Genomic DNA, 19,860 nt, shown 5'->3' with positions numbered 1-19,860 from the left:
TCATTATACATAAAGCTTTTTAACATGGTAAAATCAAACCCTAAACTGGAAGAACTTGAGCAGCTGGATATTACCTTCCCACGGTCATTATCTACAGTCTACAGCATGTCAACATTCACACAGTACAGTGTAATGTTTCTTCTCTTACACTACACTCTATATACAGTTTACATCTAATCCAGGTAAAGCTCTTGTCCAGTTTATAAAATGTTGCAAACTAAAAGGTCAGACGCATTCAGGACAGTTTTAAAATCAGCTCAGACAAAAATAAAACAAACAAAAAGTTAAAATAATGTTGACAAACACAAAGTGACATTTAGACAGAGGTTGTTATGAAGGAACGGTACATTTGTAAGACAATAAAATACATAAGCAAAAATGCTGCTAGAGCTGTATGCTATGAAACTCCAGTGGATCGAGTACTGGAATGTAACGGATTAGTAGCCTGCTGAGGACTAAAACAGTTTTACACACTTTGGTCACCCATCACTTTCAAACACAAAAGCACATCTTACAGATTTCAGAGCTCTATGTTTATTTGCTGAGAAATAGCCACTATAAGGATATTTCACTTGACATTAAGCTGTTCCCAGTAATAACTTTGAATATAATCTCTTTTGAAAACCACACAACTTATTTTCCTCCATGAAGACCAGCTTAAGGATAAAAGAATTATGGATTACCAAAGCTCTGCTTTCAGTGCACATATGCTGAGTAAGAACTCCCTTTCATCTATATTGTTAAAGCATTATTGACTACTGTAAATGCCAAAAGCTAGTACTACTTATAGTGGTCTACCGCAGTTATAACCATTGAGTCTGCACTCAGAAACTATTTTCTAACAGTGTTGGGAAGCTGGAGGAAGAAACTAGAGGTTTTTTTTTTTTTTTAATTGAATATAGATGCCTTGAAGTACAGCACTGAAGAACAGTAACCCTTAGTCAGTAAGCAGATGAGTTTCAGTTGTCTTCATTCCAGTTATCACAGATTCCTCACTGTCTCACAGCAAAGTGCATAGAGTGCGGCATGCCTTTCACAGTATCTTCAGGAGGTCTTCCTTTTTCCAGTTTAGTTGCTGCCAACTTCATCGGTTGCGTCGGTAGCATCAGAAGCCTGTCCATCGAGACTACCTCGGGCTCGCCATATTTTCACTGTGTGATCACTGCAAAGCATAACAGGATTGATTTTAAAATGCTATTGTTAACATAAAAGGCTCTAAATCAGAGGTCTCCAAATCTGGTCTTGGAGAGCCCCTATCCAGCAGGTTTTATAGATGTCTTTACATCATCAGTGGCTAAAGATCTGGAACACCTGTTAATCTTGACTAACTATGCCAATAATTGGTTCTACTGACTGAGGGATTGGTTGAAACGAAAACCAGTAGCTCTCCAAGACCAGGATTGTAGACCCCTAAATGGCTTGGCCCCAAATGACATCTCCGATTTGTTAACGAGGTACATTCCCACACATAACCTTCACTCTGAGAATTCAGGTCTGTTAAGGATTCCAAAGGCTAAGCTTTGTTCTGTGGGTGACAGGGCTTTTTGCTGTTATGCACCTAGGCTTTGGAATACTCTTCTGCAGGTGATCAAGGACGCGAATACCTTTTGAAGCTTTTAAAAAAACAAAACAACTAAAATTGCATCTCTATGTACAGGCATTTCATTATGGTTAGGCTTTGTCCCCATGCAATGTTTTATTTTTAACTACATGCTGTCTATTTGTTGTTTGTATTTTGTTTTGTTGTTTTTAGTGTTACTATTCTAAATTGTTCAGCGCTTTGAGATGCTTGCATTTAGGTGCTATACAAAATAAAAATTATTATTATTATTATTATTATTATTATTATGAGGGCATTCAAACTCATTATCAGGAATAAGCCATTTACCATCTTCATCCACTCAACACTATTTAAGACACTCAAATGCGTGTCTTTTAATAAAATGTGTAGTGGCATCACTACCCATAATTAATCTCTATTAAGTTACTGACAAATACTCACTCTGATGCTGTAAATATGTTGCTGGAGTTGGTGGAGATAGCATTTATAGGACTATCGTGTCCCTTCATTTCCCCCAGTGGTGAAAACGTGTCTACATGCCACAGCTTGAGGACACCTCCTCTACACCCACTTAGAAGAGCAGGGCAGCCAGGCACAACCCCCAAAGCACAGACCCAGTCTCTGTGGGCATTTGGAACTTGCTGGAAAAAGAAATACTAGTTAAGAACAGACTCTATCGATTAGATTACCCATACAGAAGTGTCCTAACTGGAGGTGACAACAGCTTCTGGGCTACTTCTGTTTTCAATATTAACTACTAAACATTAGTGCACACATTTTTGCACAAACTTTTGCAGAGAAAGCAAACGTACCAACAGTGGTGGGCATAACTTATATAATTGTACTGGATTATGACCAAGTAAATTAATTCTGTCACACACATTGTTGTGCTTCTGGTAATCAATTAACACATGCTGAACAGGGACAAGGGCTCTTGGAATATAAATAGGGCTTCTGTTCGTGTTTATTAATTGTATTTTTCGGTGCTTATTTTTAGCTATTATCGAGTTTTATGTAAATAGTTTTTTTTCAGGGCTTTTGTTTTTGATATACTGTATGAAATTAGTGTTTTCAGTTACTTCTCAAAATGCTAGCGCATTTTTTTTTTTTCAGGCAAAATATGTATAGTAGCAACTCGACAGTACCTTCTTTCCTTTGCTGTCTTCCACAATGAAATCCCTATGGTCACGGGCACATTCTCCTGGGGTTTTTGTGTGTAGGCATTTTTCTACATTTCGCCACAATTCTGTTTTAAATCCTCCGTACCTTAACTGTAATACATCTTTAAATCCAGCTAACAAACCTCCATCCTGATTGTAATCTCATTTTAAATCTCACAAGTGGAGTCTCCAATAGAAATGTAGGAATATGCTGTCACTCAGTAGTTGGGGCAGGTTTAAAGTATTCAGAACGAAGCAGTGATAGATGCAAGTCAGGAATGCGGGACATTGCCCAGCAGCATTGGGAAATGCATTTATTATTATTATTTTTGTAGTAGGTTTTATTTTTTAATGGGAAAAGGGTAAAGTCAACGTGAATTGATTAACCATTTCCACAGTTTTCCCGGTGTTTTCCAATGTTTATTGGCTATCCACCAATATAATTGTTTTTGTATCAGGGGTGTGTTATCGGTTAAAACTGAAAATCAGAAGCCCTAAATATAAAATACAAAACACTGCGTACAAAATCTACTCTGTAATCCTGTTACTGAAGCCAGACCACTGAAATTCTGACTTGAATTGAAAAATGCATAAATGTGTAGAGGAGACTGAGCTTCTTTTTAAAGAATTAAGGCAATGTAAACCACGAGATTGAAATCTAATTATTACAGTTATACAGTATATGTTTCCATTAAAGAAACGTATGACCTTACACGCATTTATCAACATGCAAAAAACCAAGCATTTAACACTTCAAGAAGTTCTACACTGTAGCCCTCCAACCTGGAGGAGGTCTTTGCGAGAAAGGTCCCATTTCTTAATGCCATTGTCTCTGGATCCACTGAAGAGGCTGTCTCCCTGAATCACCAGAGACTCAATACCATCGTAATGTGGGGGCTCAAAGTTGTGTGTTGGGCTGACTGTCCCCAGAGCCCCTTCTGTTACATCAAACATCTGGAACAAAGAATATAGTATTGTTATTATCATCATCCTTTCCTGTCTACTCACTGTAACACATATCATGTTGACTTGACTACATAGCTTGTACTGCTCCCAGGACATACATGAAAACAACACTAAGCAATCTATTGCTGATAAATAAAGTACATACTGTATTACAATACTGATAAATGCCATACAAGTAGGACTGCTGGGTTATTGATGATGAAATGTATTGAACAAAACAAAGATAAAAGCACACAATTTTAAAATATAACCATAAACTTAACCTTCCATATAATACAAGCATTTGAATGCTGTACAATGGGGATTTAATACAATACTGCTTTGTCAGTTCCTTTGCTACTTGGTCGTGGAGTACAAATGCATTTTCACAGGGTTATTGTTGTGGCGGTGATCACGTCCTCTAGATGACAGTATTACAAGGCATGCTCTATAGCTTCCATGGTCATTTGCACAGCAGTTATCTAGAATGATTAACCCGCTCTTCAAGGCCCAGTGTAACCAGTTTCAGAAAGAAACTTTAAGCTAAACCAGTGAACTCATCATGACTTCTTAAGGGCAATGTCCCTGCACACATTGCCAGGTATCATAAGTGGTCCATCTAATATTATATCTTTCAGAATACCATACAGAGGAATATGTTTGGCCTGTTATCACATTACCAGTACTATCTCCTTTCAAAGGAGTTATTATTATTATTATTATTATTATTATTATTATTATTATTATTATTATTTCTAAATAAATGACCAAATAAATATTGCATCAAATATATTTGTATTCCGTTGCACATGTTGTGCATCAGAATTCAGATCTCTCTCTCTCTCTCTATATATATACATATATATATACACACACACACACATATATATATACACGCACATGGATTAAGTCTATATTTGCATCCTGAGCCATTCTTAAAAAAAAAACATCACACCAAAATGTCAAAAACTGACAATTCCTCCAGAGGAAAACATACTAATATTACCAGTATAAATCCTCTACGCAACCTGCTTTTTCTCATTTTTCGTATAAAGCAGCACACCGTTTTAATTCGTACAGCGGAGGGTAATCGCTTCTCATCAACTTCAGTCTCCAATTAATTTAGTCTTCCTCTACTTTCTCAAATGCACAAGCCCGTTGCATCCAATCATAACAACAACACAGCAGGCTTGTTGCTAGGGAGCTGACGTCACTGACTTGTGGCTTTTGCTAGTGCATTGCTGCCACACGTGAACACCTAGTTGGCTAAAATAAAAACCGCTTCAGCAAGTAGATATTTAATTTGCTTTGTGTTGTTGTGTAATGTGTGTGTATAATAACAGTACGATATTAATGCTTTGTTTTGAATTGTTTTGTAAATTGTTGTTTGTGATGTGCAGTACGAAAGAAAATGAACAGTAATTCTAAGTGCCTGTGTATATTGCAGCTAAGGCATACGCAGTTAGAAAGTAAAAATGGGGAGCCAACTACAGGATCGCGATATATCCGAATCCGCAGTATAGCAAGGGACGATATAACAAGGGGTGGGGGTGAGTGGTGTATGTGTGTGTGTGTGTGTGTGTGTGTGTGTGTGTGTGTGTGTGTGTGTGTGTGTGTGTGTGTGTGTGTGTGTGTGTATATATATATATATATATATATATATATATATATATATATACACACACACACACACACATACATTCATAGATCAGTCAACTGCATATATATATATATATATATGCAGTTGACTGATTTATGAGTCCAATTGATATCCTAGTGCCACAGTGAGCCAAGTTTAAAAAAAAAAGTGGTAGTTTACAGATTACACGTTTTGTGCTTCCTCATAACCATTTGATACAAAAAGTCTTGTCTGTATGAATCGATAATTAATAAATAATTAATCAGCTATGTAATTGATTTCCATGTTATTTTTTTCATACCTTTATGTAATGATCTTTTGACCCAGTAATGATTAAATCCTGTCCATTCCCAGTCTGGTCAACAGTAAGACACATGACAGGTCCAATATGACCAGTCAGTTTGCCTGTAGACAGAAACCTAAGGAACAAGGAAAACATGTGATTCAGATCAGATCTTCAGTATGTACTTGTCCTTTAAAATAGTTATGGAGGACAATTGAGTCATTTGCTTATTGTGCATCCTAGTTTCCATAAAGACTGAGGGGTGTAATACTCTGACATGGCAATTCCTGATCTATACCAACGATTTCACTTTATTTCAAGGTCGCAATTCTTGTACTTGTGCCAGTGGCTTCAACTAACCAACTAACTGTAAAGGTATAACAAAAGCATTAACAATTTAGTTGCAGGGAGGAGCTGTTAAATTATTGTTCCTTATAGTTTACCGTTGAAACCATTTTATTCCTTTCTAATTCCACTTTCTCAAAACAAATCCTTCGACCTTTAAAAGATTTACAGTTTGTTAATTTACTTTGCATGTCTGTTTTTTGTTGCCTCACCTCTTGAGATCCCACATTCTCACTGCATTTCCTGCTGAGGCATACAGGAAAGTGCCAGTTGGGTTCAGTGCAATTTGATTGATCTGGTTTTCTCCAGCAGGAATTGTAACAGTCCTGTGAGTGCTGGCTGCACAAACATCTCCGGGTGTCACCTGGCCTGAAGAACTAGAGGAACATGCAGATTTATAACCAGCTTTAAGAAGCCAAACCAGGCTCAAACCCCCTGGTGAGCTCTTTACTGCCCAATATGTGCTCTCAAAGGCCTATCTACCATTTTATATTGGAAGGAATCAGTTTCAGTACTGTATTTCAATTAGAAGCTTAGTAAAATCAGACAATTTAAAGCCGATACTTACGTTAGAGTCCGTATACATTTAGCAGAATCTCTTATATCCCACACCTTAATATAAGATGTGGAGACTGTGAAGACCAGGCTGGAGCAGTATTTCACAGATACCACATTGTTAGGGTGGCCTCCAAGAGACATTATTTCTTGTCCAGTCACCAAATTCCAAACTTTACAAGTGCGATCTGGAGAGAAAGAAACATGAACGTTGAGGCTAACGTGTACATCAAAACAATATCAGTGTTATCATTGTTCTAGTAGTTTCAGTCACGTTAAAACTATCCTAACGAGACAATCACTGTTGTGTCTACTTTACTAATTCATTTATCTAGTTTTTAGCTTTTTATCCTTTTATTACAAAACTCAGGTTATTACAGGGTTGTTGTCCCAATTTTAATAACAGAGGAGTAATCACCTTTAATAGTATTTAAGAGCAGCTCTCACACAGCTTATACATAGTAGGTATGGTGGATCACATGAACACATACTTCTGCACACATTGCTGTGACGGGGTACAAAACCAGTGCCGAATGTGGTCAAGGGATAAACTAGGTAATTAATAGCCAGTTAATCCCTCGGCCACAACATAAAAAGAAGCATCTTTGGCTGAACGGGGTTAGTGTGTTCAGAGGCGGAACAGGAGTCGTGAGTAGGTGAGAAATAGAAAGTGAATAACAAATTGCTACTTGTTTGTTCCATGTCTGTTTGACAACAAAACGTTTTTATGAAGTTGAATAACCTGCTTCAAAATATCCCCCCACATGTTAGCACTTCTCACCTTTAGATCCAGTAAAAAGCAGATCATCTGTTGAATCTACACAGAGAACGGCTTTAGTGTGTCCTTCAGCTATGTGGATACATTGCAGAGGAGTACTCCTGATTTTTGAAGCAGGGAATGGATTGATTACACCCCTAATGATAAAACAAGATCAGACACATTCCAGAATATGCAGAAATCATTGAAACATCTAAACATCTGAGATCACTTAAGCTCTTTTAAACTGCATCTGCATGCTGAGTGTAGGTGTCACTAAACTCTCTGGATGCAGCTAGAAATACACACGTACAGAACATTACAGCCCACTAGCCGCATGCAGCAAATAATTCTCACATACTGGGAAAGGTAAAGGTACAAACACACAAACAGCAAGGAATGGCCAGAAAAGAAAAGAAAAACAAAGTACCTGTGTACCTCTGACAGAGAGGAATCATTTTCATCAGACCTACAATAAAATAGCAGTGCGATTGAAAGGGGAAAAGGCAGAGCCCATCAAACAAACTGATGCAATGTGTCATGTATAATTTAATAAATCATGATGAAAGCAAAATATTAAGATGTCTGTCTAAAAATAAAACATTGAATAATACAAAAAGATTGGTTTGTTTTGCTGGTTGAATGGCGCTATTAAAAAATGTGATCACTAATTTCATACTCAAAGCTAGAGATAATAGGCACACATTAGGTACTCAGCTGTGGAGAACTTAATGACTATTTTTCACACTAGCTCAGTATGTTAAGAACTGCAAGGGTTAAGAGACATGGAACTTTTTCGGGAATTTAATTAAGGGGCTTGAAACCTAAATGATACAGAAAAAAAGACAAGTACATGAGAGGAAAGAAATTGAGAAAATACAAGGGTCAACAAAAAGCAAACAACATTTTATTTTTCCATGCTGATACTCACTTAATTTACTTTTGAATGAAGACAAACAGAAACAAATCTACTACAGTCAATTTTGAGTTTGAATGTGAAATACACTGTTTGTCCAAGTTTTTACCTAATTACTGAGGATATAGTAGCAAAACCTTTTTTTAACTGATTCCGTTATGAGTAAGAAAGGGGTTAGTTTGCCAAGGTTAGTTGCAGAATGTTTGGATTGTGCCGTGACGATGTCTGTGATGCTCAGCATCAGAAGTTCTCTCTCCAGGCCCATAACAAATCACTACCATGTCTTTTTCACCCTGCTTTCAAATGTGTGGTGGGTTTATACTGTAACAAAGCTGAAACTATCAACTCTTCCCCCTTGTATCCTCAGCCGGATTCAAACCAATGCATCCTGAGGTAAAAAGGAAAACATTTAATTTCTTGTTTTATAAAAGAAAATCACTTTTATGATGGATTTTTTTTTTTTTTTTTTTTTCATTTGCATTAGGTGAACATGGGTTTGCAGGTAAAAACAAAAATCAAACATGATTAGAATAAGCAGTAAAATCAGAGAATGAATGCACTTTCAAATGCTTTGTGTTTTTTTTTGCTTTCCAATTAACACATGCTATGCTCTTGAAGCAATCTATACAGAATACCTACAGTTTAAGTTTCTAATTGAATGTGGTACATTCATTTTATGATTTGACATTTGGGGAATCAAATCCATGCAAAGCGCTTTTGTTTCCATTAGTTGTCACATGCTTTTTCTCAAACTATAGGTAATTTATGGAAAAGACTAAACTGGATTTTAGTACACACAACTGGGTTAGTCACTCGTCTGCTCAAGGATACTTCTTACAGTTTTGTTTCCTTGCTCTTGATTTTGTCCACTGCTAACTGACCCTTGTCATAGATCTTTCTTCTGGTCAAAGGTGATGGCTCAGGCGCTCTCTTCTCTGTCATCAAAGACTGTCTGGAACTAATGAAATATTGTATTAAAAAAGAAGTTTTTTTGTACAAACTAAATGACAACTTCAAAATCAAATAACAATCTGCACAACGTTTGTGTCCCTGTCACATGTTTGAAATGTAAATAGAGTTGAGTGTTCAAAGGCAGAAACCGGAGTATAGTCAATATTCTTGTAGCTTGTTAGGGCGGCCCAGCAGATGATGTGTTAAATGTTAAATTGAATAATTGTTTTCTGTATGAAGGAGGATCAGTAACAAATGGAGTAAAGTCCCCACCAGATTTAGTAGGCTATATAGTGGAGCTGCTCTACTAAAAACAACCAAGCTTTCATTTGCGAGGAGAAGCTGATTGTTCTTCTGGATCTTTAGTCCTCTATGGCAGAAGGTAGAGAGAGTTCAGTGGACTGCCAATCGACCCTGAATCTCCAGTGTTACTCGCACGTTGCTAAGAATTAGAGTGAATCAGGTTGTCAAGGCAACTGAAAGTATAGCTAATTAGATGTTCCCGCTGCAGACACCCCACATGGTGGATAACCATATTTCATCAGTGAAATGCAGCCATTTGTTTTGGTTGGTGTTTGAAAGTGTTTATTTTGTGCTTTTGACAAACTTCTGTTCTGTAACTGAATAAACCTGGAGCGCCTTTACACAGAAAACCTTAGTCTATCAACATCTTTCAAAGTGGCTCAGCAGACATGCATGTTTAAGAAATATAGTTACCTGTTATTACTTTGTCCCAAATCATAATGACTGCTCTTCACCAGGCTTGCATTTCCTTTATGGTCCAGTAACATTTAAAACTTTTTTTTAATATTTAGTTTTTAACCAACACCATAATTTTTTTTCTTTTTTTAAAAGCAAGAAGCAACTGTGCCAATTTACTGAGCAATATTAAAGCACTTCAGGTTTGTAATGATATTCAGCGTTCGTCAGTAAGCCTAGTATCTTGTTTCAAAAGAAATAAAACTGCCACCAAAAGTTCATGCAGTAAGCTCATGGAGCCAGGCAAGAGTTAATGCTGTACCAGTACCAGGAAGGAATCATGAGGTCATTTTATTTATTTATTTTTAATTTACTGTCCATTTCTAAGAAACCATACTCAATACAGCGTGCCCCCTTTAAAAAGCAGGCCATAATTCCACAAACCAGTTACAATGCAACATGGTCATGGCTCCCTTTTGCCCCACAATGCCATTCTCAGTATAAGGCAGAACACAAATAGCCTGGTCTCATAACCATGGATCCCAACAACAGCATTATAAAAGGGGAGCACTGCACTGTGTGTTTCATTACTAACAGTTCAGGCATGACATGAAACCACAGCTAAGATTATAAATACCAATTTACCAAGTTAGTTTATGTCTTCTACACCAGAGTCCTGCTTAAGGTTACTGTGACAATAAACCCATTTAATCTATTTTTTAAATGTTAAATCTCCTACACGTTAAGATATAGCATGCAGTAATGTCTAAAGAAAATGTAATATTTAGGGATGCTAAGTGCAAGTAAGCAGCCTTTTTTCAGTAGCATATACTAACTGTCTTTTTTTTTTATTAAATAAAAAATAACTAGAAATCAGAATTAATTTGCAACATTATTTTAAGTTTTGTATGATGCAAGGAAAATATCGGTAAGAATATCTTACCAATAATAGGCCAAAGTGAAACATATTTAATGTCATATTGATTTAATATAATTGATATATATATATAATATATATATCTATATATATATATAGATATATATAATTATAATATATAATATTTTTTTTTTTATTGTACTGAAGCAAGACTGTTGTTTAACTTGAACGCTGAGGATTAAATCTGCAAGAAAGCTGCAACATGCAAAAAGCAGAGGTAGTTAGTACAGTGTAGCCAAACTTACATGCTGCCCAGCTTAGAAGGCAAGCCAGATGGTGGAGGCACAAGCTCTTTTTCCCTAGCAGACACACCAATATTCTCAGTGTCCCTCCCAGTCTCTTGCCCTTCTGCTACAGGCATTAGAGGTACAGAGAAATCCCCTGCAGAAGTATCAGAGGGTGGTTCACTACTGTCGGCATAGAGCAACTCCATTTGCGTAGTTGTCCTTCTTCGCGCCTGTAATAAAGTTTAATAGGAAAGTGTATTTTTACATCAACACTGGATTTGGTGGTTGTACAAAACCAACATTTATACATTGTGGTGTTCACATAGAAATCTTTATAAACAAGCATGTTCATGACATACAACCCTTGCCATGGCCTTGTATTCAAAATGAGTGGTAAAGTATCAGAAATCCTGAAAAAGTTAAATCACCATGATCTACATCCACTGTATGCACAACAATTGTTACAAAAACACACTCCCATAATCCCCTAGATTCTGATAAACTTAATAACTTGACATTCTTTATCTCCCTGCAGGTTCCACTTCAGCAGTTTTCTAGTAAAACACCACTATACAGAGGATGATAATAACTTAAATCACAGAATACATCCATACAAAACCCTGAGACACTTCACATAAGTAACATTAAACTTGTGGACACAAGGATATATAAGAATTCTCTTAATGACATCACAACTGTAGAGGTGGTATTTGTGGTATGGATACCATACTCAAGGCATGTATAACATATTCAAACATATTTTTTTTTACCTATAGGCAACTGTTGTTCAATTGAGTAATTTATAGTGCACAAGCATTTTTCATTTTTAAATGTATTTATTTAAAATCTGGTCAAACAGATTTCACAAGTTGCATACCTTATTTCTTGGTCTGGATTCCCCACAGAGCTTCATGAGGTCAGATGTTAATGAACTAAAATAAAAAGAACACGTTTGGAAAATCACTACAGTTACCTTAATGCTACGAAAATGTATAATACACAAATCCCCAATACTTACATACATGTAAGGATCCAGGATTTAACCAATAAAAAGCCTATTTATTTGGAACAATATCATTTGGCCAGCTTTCCATATCAAGTAAACACATTTTTTTTTTTCTTAATTCTAAACCATGGAGGAAGTGTGCATGATATTACAGAACTTTGCAGTATGGAAAGTGCTTTTGTAATATTATTATTAGTTTTTAATTTTTACAAAATTAAAAACGTTACCTTCCTTCTGTGGCAGGGCTGTGGGCTGATTCATCACTGCTGCTTTCATCTCCATTTTCTGGGCAATTGTAAAACATACAATTTACAGTTACTAGTATGTCACCTTTTAAAAAAATAACATTTTACTGTACTGCCATAACATATAATGTAAAATTAAACCTACAACCCCCTCGTTTTTGTAGGAGAATTGACATCCAAAACATTTACAAAACTTAATTTACATAAAACAGAGCCTTCCTGATACTTTTGTTCCAGGATGAAGCTGACCGGATACATATTTTAGTTAATACTGTTGTAGTAGAAACATGCCACAGGCATTGTATTTCCCTGCATTGAGAACTGTAGCAATCTGAAGCACTCATCATAATGGCTGAAAATAAGACGACATTTTTTAATGCAAAGAAAAGTAGCATTAAAGCACAGTCTCATAACACTTTACATAAAGCCAAACAGCAAAAAGGGGATAAAGCCTTTGAATTCAAAAGTATAAATTGAGTTATAAATTCTGAGCTATTGAAAGTGCATTGGGAGTTCTTAAATGCATAGGGTTTAAAAAATTAGTATGACTTATTTAGAACATGAGGATCTCTTTAGACAAGCAAACACATTCCATTTACGCTGCAAACTGGGTATTGCCGATGATTGTTAATATGTACAACTAAAAAGTACAGAGTGAGACCTTAAAATGGATAGTGGGTGGTAAGCTGGCAATGGTAAGCTTTGCAACATAACATTACATGCACATTTTCTTGTTGTTATGGAGTCTGGTTAATTTGGGAGCCCATGCTTTTATGCATTACAGGAGAGGCTTGTTTTTATACTTACCCACTGGTATGCTACCTAGCTCTGTGTGAATTCAAGCAAGAAGGAAACAAAAAGCAACACACCAATCAAATCACATCCACTAAGAAAAAAAAAAAAAAAAAACTAAGGCGAGAAGTAACTTGAACCATAAGAGGAATAGATGCTGCAGTAAGTGAATAACTCTTCAGTTCAAAGGTTCAGAAACATGTGGATTAAATATAATTACCACAATGCTAGAAAAAAATCCACCTGAAATAAGGTGTCAAATGACCTCTTAATCATCAAATCTGTATACAACTGACTAAATCAAACAGCACTTAGGTTTGAGCAAAGATTCTTTTACAAAGACATTGCCCTTATGTTAAAACTTCTGCACATTCTGAAGAGGACTTTACTCTACTTAGTGGCTGAAAGTGGATGTGTGTCTGTCCTTCATTAGGAAGTAACTGTCATACACTCCTCTTTAAATTTGAATTGTACACCATTCAGTGCTATATTTAAATACGGATTAAATATGTTTCAGTCAGTACAGTAATATATATTGTTATCTGCCTTGTCCTAATAGTTTTGCATTGTATAGGAAATGCAATTGTGAAGTTCGTAAGTTTGTAAACATAAGCATGAATTAACAGACCATTTCAGAAGAATTAATAAAACATTAATAGATTGGTCTTGGTTTAAGATAAAGGGTTACAACATGTTATAATTGACCAAAAAGTCCAGATTTACAGCATTTTTGTTTGACACAAACACAGCATCTATTCAAAAGATTGCACCGAGCAAAGCAATCATTAAACTAGTGAAACGTGCAATGAAACATGCATTCCCCAAAAGATTTCACAGTGCGGAAAACTACCTTGTAATGCGTTACCCAGCAAAGCATCCAATTCAGGGTTAAACTCTGCCTTCTCCTTCAGCATGTGAAACAGGAGCTGGTTCTGAGTAGCACTGTTTATCTCTGTTTGCTTTAGTCGGCCTTCCATAACCTTAATCTGAGCTTCCTTCTGGGCCGCTTGCAGACCCTGTCAGGTAGGGTGAATAAAAAGTATGGTGAATATTTTTGAAGTCAGGATTTACCAAGGATGCGATTTCAATTTTCCTATGCGATTTTTCTGAAAAAGATTTGAGATCATACAAAGGGGTAGATGTACTAAGATCGGCCAGTTGCAGCGCAAACATACCATAATTTACATTTTCGTTACAACAATTCGCAAAAGTATATATTTTCTTGTATGTCTTAGTAGCCCAGAAAATTAACACACAGTAGATCGTGGTCCTATACAGATGCTCAGAATAAGCTGGAGGGATTAGTGCCACATGTGTGCAGTCTACTGCTCCCCACACGCTGGGAAAACCAGCAATGTCATAGAAATTTGTTTTCAAGGCTTGTAAGTACACCCTGACTTCAGTGAAAATTAGGTACTTGGACGTTCGTCTCAAAAATACATTGAGCATAACTGGCAACACATGAGAAAAAGTGGACTGGGAAATGCCACCAACAAATGCGACTGTTTAAAACATGCTTTCAAAAGTTCTTAACAAAATCGATGCAAGTGTCGCAATTGTTGGCAGCTTTAGTACATCTCATTATAATATTTGAAAACCCTCATTTGCACTATCTCCGCTCCCTTTTTGCAAATGTTTGCAGGAACGCCCTTAAATTATATATCCATCTAAGGCTGAACCGCAAAGAAAAACTGCTGCCTCAAAGCATTCCCTAAAAAGTTGCTAACATTTTGACCCTGGACTTCCAACTATTGCAATAGGCACACCACTTTAGAACATCTACCCCTAAGTGTTGTGGGGTAGATGTACTAAAGTACAAAATTAATGTAGAAGTGTTTTCCTAAAGGGTTGATTTTTTATCCTCTGTATTAACATCACTTAATACATGTGTAGGGCAGCTACTATTTAGATCATTAAAAACAGACCCACTTTTGTCTAATTTTACAGATATGTTTCTTTGTAGTAGATCATACTTCCAACACCTGTTTTTAATTAAAATGCTGTTACAGCAAGATTTGCAGTATATTGCAATTCATACTTATATATATATATATATATATATATATATATATATATATATATATATATATATATATATATATATAGAGAGAGAGAGAGAGAGAGAGAGAGAGAGAGAGAGAGAGAGAGAGAGAGAGAGAGAGAGAGAGAGAGAGAGAGAGAGAGAGAGAGAGAGAGAGAGAGAGAGAGAGAGACACACACAGAGCTCTGGAAAAAATTAAGAGACCACTGCAAAATTATCAGTTTCTCTGGTTTTACTATTTATAGGTATGTGTTTGGGTAAAATGAACATTTTTGTTTTATTCTATAAACTACTGACAACATTTCTCCCAAATTCCAAATAAAAATATTGTCATTTAGAGCATTTATTTGCAGAAAATGACAACTGGTCAAAATAACAAAAAAGATGCAGTGTTGTCAGACCTTGAATAATGCAAAGAAAATAAGTTCATATTCATTTTTAAACAACACAATACTAATGTTTTAACTTAGGAACAGTTCAGAAATCAATATTTGGTGGAATAACCCTGATTTTCAATCACAGCTTTCATGCGTCTTGGGATGCTCTCCACCAGTCTTTCACATTGATGTTGGGTGACTTTATGCCACTCCTGGCGCAAAAATTCAAGCAGCTCTGCTTTGTTTGATGGCTTGTGACCATCCATTTTCCTCTTGATCACATTCCAGAGGTTTTCAATGGGGTTCAGGTCTGGAGATTGGGCTGGCCATGACAGGGTCTTGATCTGGTGGTCCTCCATCCACACCTTGATTGACCTGGCTGTGTGGCATGGAGCATTGTCCTGCTGGAAAAACCAATCCGCAGAGTTGGAAGTTTTCTTCCAGGACAACCTTGTACTTGGCTTGATTCATGCGTCCTTCACAAAGACAAATCTGCCCGATTCCAGCCTTGCTGAAGCACCCCCAGATCATCACCGATCCTCCACTACATTTCACAGTGGATGCAAGACACTGTGGCTTGTAGGCCTCTCCAGGTCTCCGTCTAACCATTAGACGACCAGGTGTTGAGCAAAGCTGAAAATTGGACTCATCAGAGAAGATGACCTTACTCCAGTCCTCTACGGTCCAATCCTTATGGTTTTTTGCAAACCTCAGCCTGGCTATTCTTTGCTTCTCATTGATGAATGGCTTCTTTCTAGCTTTGCACGACTTCAGCCCTGCCCCTAGGAGCCTGTTTCGAACCGTCCTCGCCGTGCACTTCACCCCAGCTGCCGTTTGCCATTCTTTTTATAGGTCACTTGATGTCATCCTACGGTTGCTGAGTGACATTCGAATGAGTTGACGGTCATCCCGGTCAGTGGAGAGTCGTTTTCGCCCTCTGTCGGTCTGTAGCTTTGTTGTCCCCAATGTGTGCTGCTTGACCTTGTTCTTATGAACTGCCATCTTTGAAATTTTAAGGATGGAAGCAACCTGACGCTCACTGTATCCCTCTGCCAGTAAAGCCAGAATTGAACCCTTCTTTTCCTCACTCAAAACTTTCCTTTTCAACTCTTTGGGCATGGTCAATAGTTATTTTTTTATTCCAATTACTTTTGAGGAACTACTAGCACTGTTTTGTCATCCAGCTGGTCATATTGCAAGAGGATAGTGATGACCACAGGAGTGGTTTTTATACTTTTCCTCGTTAAATAAGATTTGGCTCAGGTGATCCCCTAATCAGACACTGCAATGGAATGGCTGCCATACATGTAGAGATGTTGATTTAAGAAAAATTTGCAGTGGTCTCAATTTTTTCCAGAGCTATATATATATATATATATATATATATATATATATATATATATATATATATATATATATATATAATAAATAAAAATAAATAAAAAAACCTTAACAGTGTTGTACTGCATTATAAAAATAATGATACCTTGTTAATGGCCATTGAAAGGAAGTGATCAAGGAGATAGCGCGCCTCTGTCAAAGTGCAGGAATTGATCACTGCTGTAACATCAACCGTGTCTCCTTCTTCCTACAAAAACAAAAAACCAGCATTAGCTATCTAGTAATTTCAGACACGCACACAAAAAGCACTGTGCACAGTCTAATAAAGGGATACTCCCATTGTGGAAAACCAATGTTAGTTGCATGTAAAATGCATATACAGGAGAGTACATTCATGTAAGAATATACAAAGTCAACGTGATGAGTTAAAATAAAATCCCACTTAATAACTTCTGTAACCCACATGCTTTTTTACTGTAAGGTGCTTTGAGAGTTATCTAGATATGTCAAACCAGACAGCTGTTAGCAAACATAAACTTTAAGGTCATTATTGTTCAGACCCGACTCAGCAGTTCATAGCCAGGTTATGAGAAGCAGAGTGAACTGGACTGAGATTCACTGATTTCCTGGCTAAGCTCAATTAGAATGCAACTTGAAGACATGTCACGGTAATGAAATTACCACAGCTCTCTGCTGGTAGGTACTGCAACTCAAATGATAAAAACAATTACATTAAAAACAAACAGAAACAATTAAATGAAACTTTGACAAAAAACACTTCAGTTCAATTTCTTCGTAGTAGATTCAGTATTTAAAGTTATGGATCAAGTAGTGATTTTTTTTATGTATTTATTTTAATTATTTTAATTATGAAACACATGCACACTCCTAGGTTTTCTAGTGTTCAGGTATGGTTAGCTTACCTTTGCCTCCTCCATCTGCATTATGTTGGCTTGGCAGTCTGAAATGCTGTCATTGATGTAATCTATATTTGCAGTCAGTGATTCCATCTCTTCGTTTATAGAGAGTACGGCTTTATCTGCCTCAACACCCTCTGTAGCAATCTTATCTCTCTTCTTTGAAATCTTTTCCCTTCTTTTGGTTAGCTCTTCACGTTTCTGGTAGGCAAATTCAAAAGACAAAATAGCATTATTTTTTATTTAAATGTATACAAAATGTAATAAATGCTCTAAAATCACAAAAAAAAAAAAAAACATTACACAGCAATTATATTGAACAAGCATCATTCTGCCTAGATATGGTTACAAATATAACATGATATTGCAATATCTAGACTGCCTATTTTCTTCAGTAGGTAGCTTCAAATGTTCTTACCTTTTATGATTTTGAGTGGCTCTTATTGCAATTATTCATATATATATAAGTCTACAGGAGCAACTCTTCAGTTCTAGTTCCAGCCACAGACATATGTATCCTTGGCTAGGCTAACCAAAGTGTCTGGTCCATGGTTGTGAATTAAATGTGATATCTGCTACTCAAGAGTAGCATTTTGATTATCTGTACATTCTTAAAAAAAACACTGGTTACAATTAGTTTTTAGGATTTGCTTTTGTGGCATTCATACCGTTAAGAGGCGGTTCATGTCTGCTTCCATGTTAGCAATAGTCATTCTCTGCATGATGATATCGGTCATCCTGCGCTCCAGAGACTGCCATTTCATCCTCGCTGCCTTTGAGGAGTAAACGCTTACAAATTTCCTTTGATACGTCTTCCTGCAATTCAGAAAGACTCAGTTTAGCTCGTCTTCTGTTTTTTGCATTTTAAGGTAGGCAACCATTAACTTTTCAGCCCAGAAATCAACTGTCAATTGATCATTTCAAATATTTTATTCTTCTCAGGGCATTTTTCTAGGAGGAAAAACAGCTTTTACAATCCATGTGACAGTGCCCAACAAAACTTATTAGCTGTACTGTATAAAAGATTTAAAGACTACTGAGCATTCATCATTGTAGGGTCATGATATAAGTTAATATTTTAACTGCCCTAAAGCCGGATTAAAAGTAGCATTTTCATTTTCGATTCTACATCTACTTCAAGGAATCATTCTAATGGCCAATTTCTTCTTTAGCTGCGAGTGGTGTGGTGTGAAGTAGCAGCTTGCTGGCTCATAATGCTTTTTCCAGGCCAGGCCACTACATGGACTGAACCACTACAGTGCAAGTTTCAGATTTCTTTGCTACCCCAACTCCCACCAACATGAGTAAAGAGAAAAAAAAGGTGCTCTGGACTTAAACTACATTGCCTGCTTGATTTGTATATACATGCAGGCCAGTAATTTAAACCTCCATCCCTCTGGACATCAGACATCCATTAGGCATCATCAAACCAATCTAACATGTCCTGAGATGGTTGACAAGTCTGTCTCAGTTTAAACATTATTCAGACTACCTCATCACAACTGCATTACCTGGTTCCATTAGATGGTGCTGTCAGCCCTGAAGCTTGCATCCTGCCTGCAGGAACCCGCATTGTGTTTGAAGCAGGATCCTGAACAGGCTCAGGTAGGCTCAATTTCCGGTTCACTTTTCCAGACACGGGTCTCGCTTGTCGACGTAGGGCCGTCACCTTTGAAAATGAATTCAAATTGTATTTTAAACATCTTCATATGCCTGCTATGTAAACCCTATTGCGCTTAGCAAAAAAATAAAAAATAAAGAAAAGGGCTCTGGATTTCCTCACCTCTTCTGTTTTCCTGCGGAGAATTAACTCTTGTTGACGCTTCTGGGCCTCCAGGAGCCGTAGCTGATGCTGTAAAAAAAGTTTTTGTGCACAGCGTTAAATCAACTAAAATGGATGACAATATTTATGGCAATCTTTTGAGATCTGGTATATAGAATCATAGTGGATGTGTAACCAAATAAACCAAATAAAGCTCCATTATTACTTCTTGCTTTCGCTGATCCTTCTTCAGTGTGGCTATCTCACGATTTCTTCTTGATTCTGCCGCCCTGTTTTTTTCTTGCTCTTCGCGCATTTGTTTCATTAGACGGACCTTGACAAAAAAAAAAAAAAAGAATTCCATTAAACTAATACGGTCTTATTAATACTTCTGCAGGTATTGC

General features: G+C 36.7%; 1 protein-coding gene across 7 annotated transcripts in view; it reads right to left on the bottom strand.

Annotated features, from left to right (window-relative positions):
• Window positions 1-235: 235 nt before the first annotated feature.
• Window positions 236-19,860, bottom strand: part of LOC121318332 (kinesin-like protein KIF21A) — a 62,022-nt gene continuing 42,397 nt past the window's right edge. For 4 of the 7 annotated variants that reach the window (XM_041254863.1, XM_041254867.1, XM_041254864.1 and 1 more), the window contains 20 exons: window positions 19,683-19,790; window positions 19,478-19,546; window positions 19,206-19,363; window positions 18,363-18,510; window positions 17,701-17,895; window positions 16,923-17,024; window positions 13,869-14,034; window positions 13,034-13,054; window positions 12,209-12,266; window positions 11,853-11,907; window positions 10,994-11,205; window positions 9,000-9,119; window positions 7,676-7,714; window positions 7,270-7,403; window positions 6,502-6,676; window positions 6,146-6,310; window positions 5,607-5,724; window positions 3,505-3,675; window positions 2,003-2,202; window positions 236-1,162 (listed from right to left, as the gene is read on the bottom strand). In XM_041254863.1, coding sequence (XP_041110797.1) covers window positions 1,069-1,162; window positions 2,003-2,202; window positions 3,505-3,675; window positions 5,607-5,724; window positions 6,146-6,310; window positions 6,502-6,676; window positions 7,270-7,403; window positions 7,676-7,714; window positions 9,000-9,119; window positions 10,994-11,205; window positions 11,853-11,907; window positions 12,209-12,266; window positions 13,034-13,054; window positions 13,869-14,034; window positions 16,923-17,024; window positions 17,701-17,895; window positions 18,363-18,510; window positions 19,206-19,363; window positions 19,478-19,546; window positions 19,683-19,790 — 2,508 coding nt within the window. In that variant the 3' untranslated portion in view covers window positions 236-1,068. The remainder of the gene's footprint in view (window positions 1,163-2,002; window positions 2,203-3,504; window positions 3,676-5,606; window positions 5,725-6,145; window positions 6,311-6,501; window positions 6,677-7,269; window positions 7,404-7,675; window positions 7,715-8,999; window positions 9,120-10,993; window positions 11,206-11,852; window positions 11,908-12,208; window positions 12,267-13,033; window positions 13,055-13,868; window positions 14,035-16,922; window positions 17,025-17,700; window positions 17,896-18,362; window positions 18,511-19,205; window positions 19,364-19,477; window positions 19,547-19,682; window positions 19,791-19,860) is intronic. The other 3 variants (XM_041254865.1, XM_041254869.1, XM_041254866.1) reach the window with 2 other exon arrangements.

The sequence above is a fragment of the Polyodon spathula genome, chromosome 7 (genome assembly GCF_017654505.1).
Source record: "Polyodon spathula isolate WHYD16114869_AA chromosome 7, ASM1765450v1, whole genome shotgun sequence".
In the NCBI taxonomy this organism is placed as follows: domain Eukaryota; kingdom Metazoa; phylum Chordata; class Actinopteri; order Acipenseriformes; family Polyodontidae; genus Polyodon; species Polyodon spathula.
Note: the sequence above shows the minus strand (reverse complement) of the source record. Positions and strands in the feature narration are given on the sequence as shown.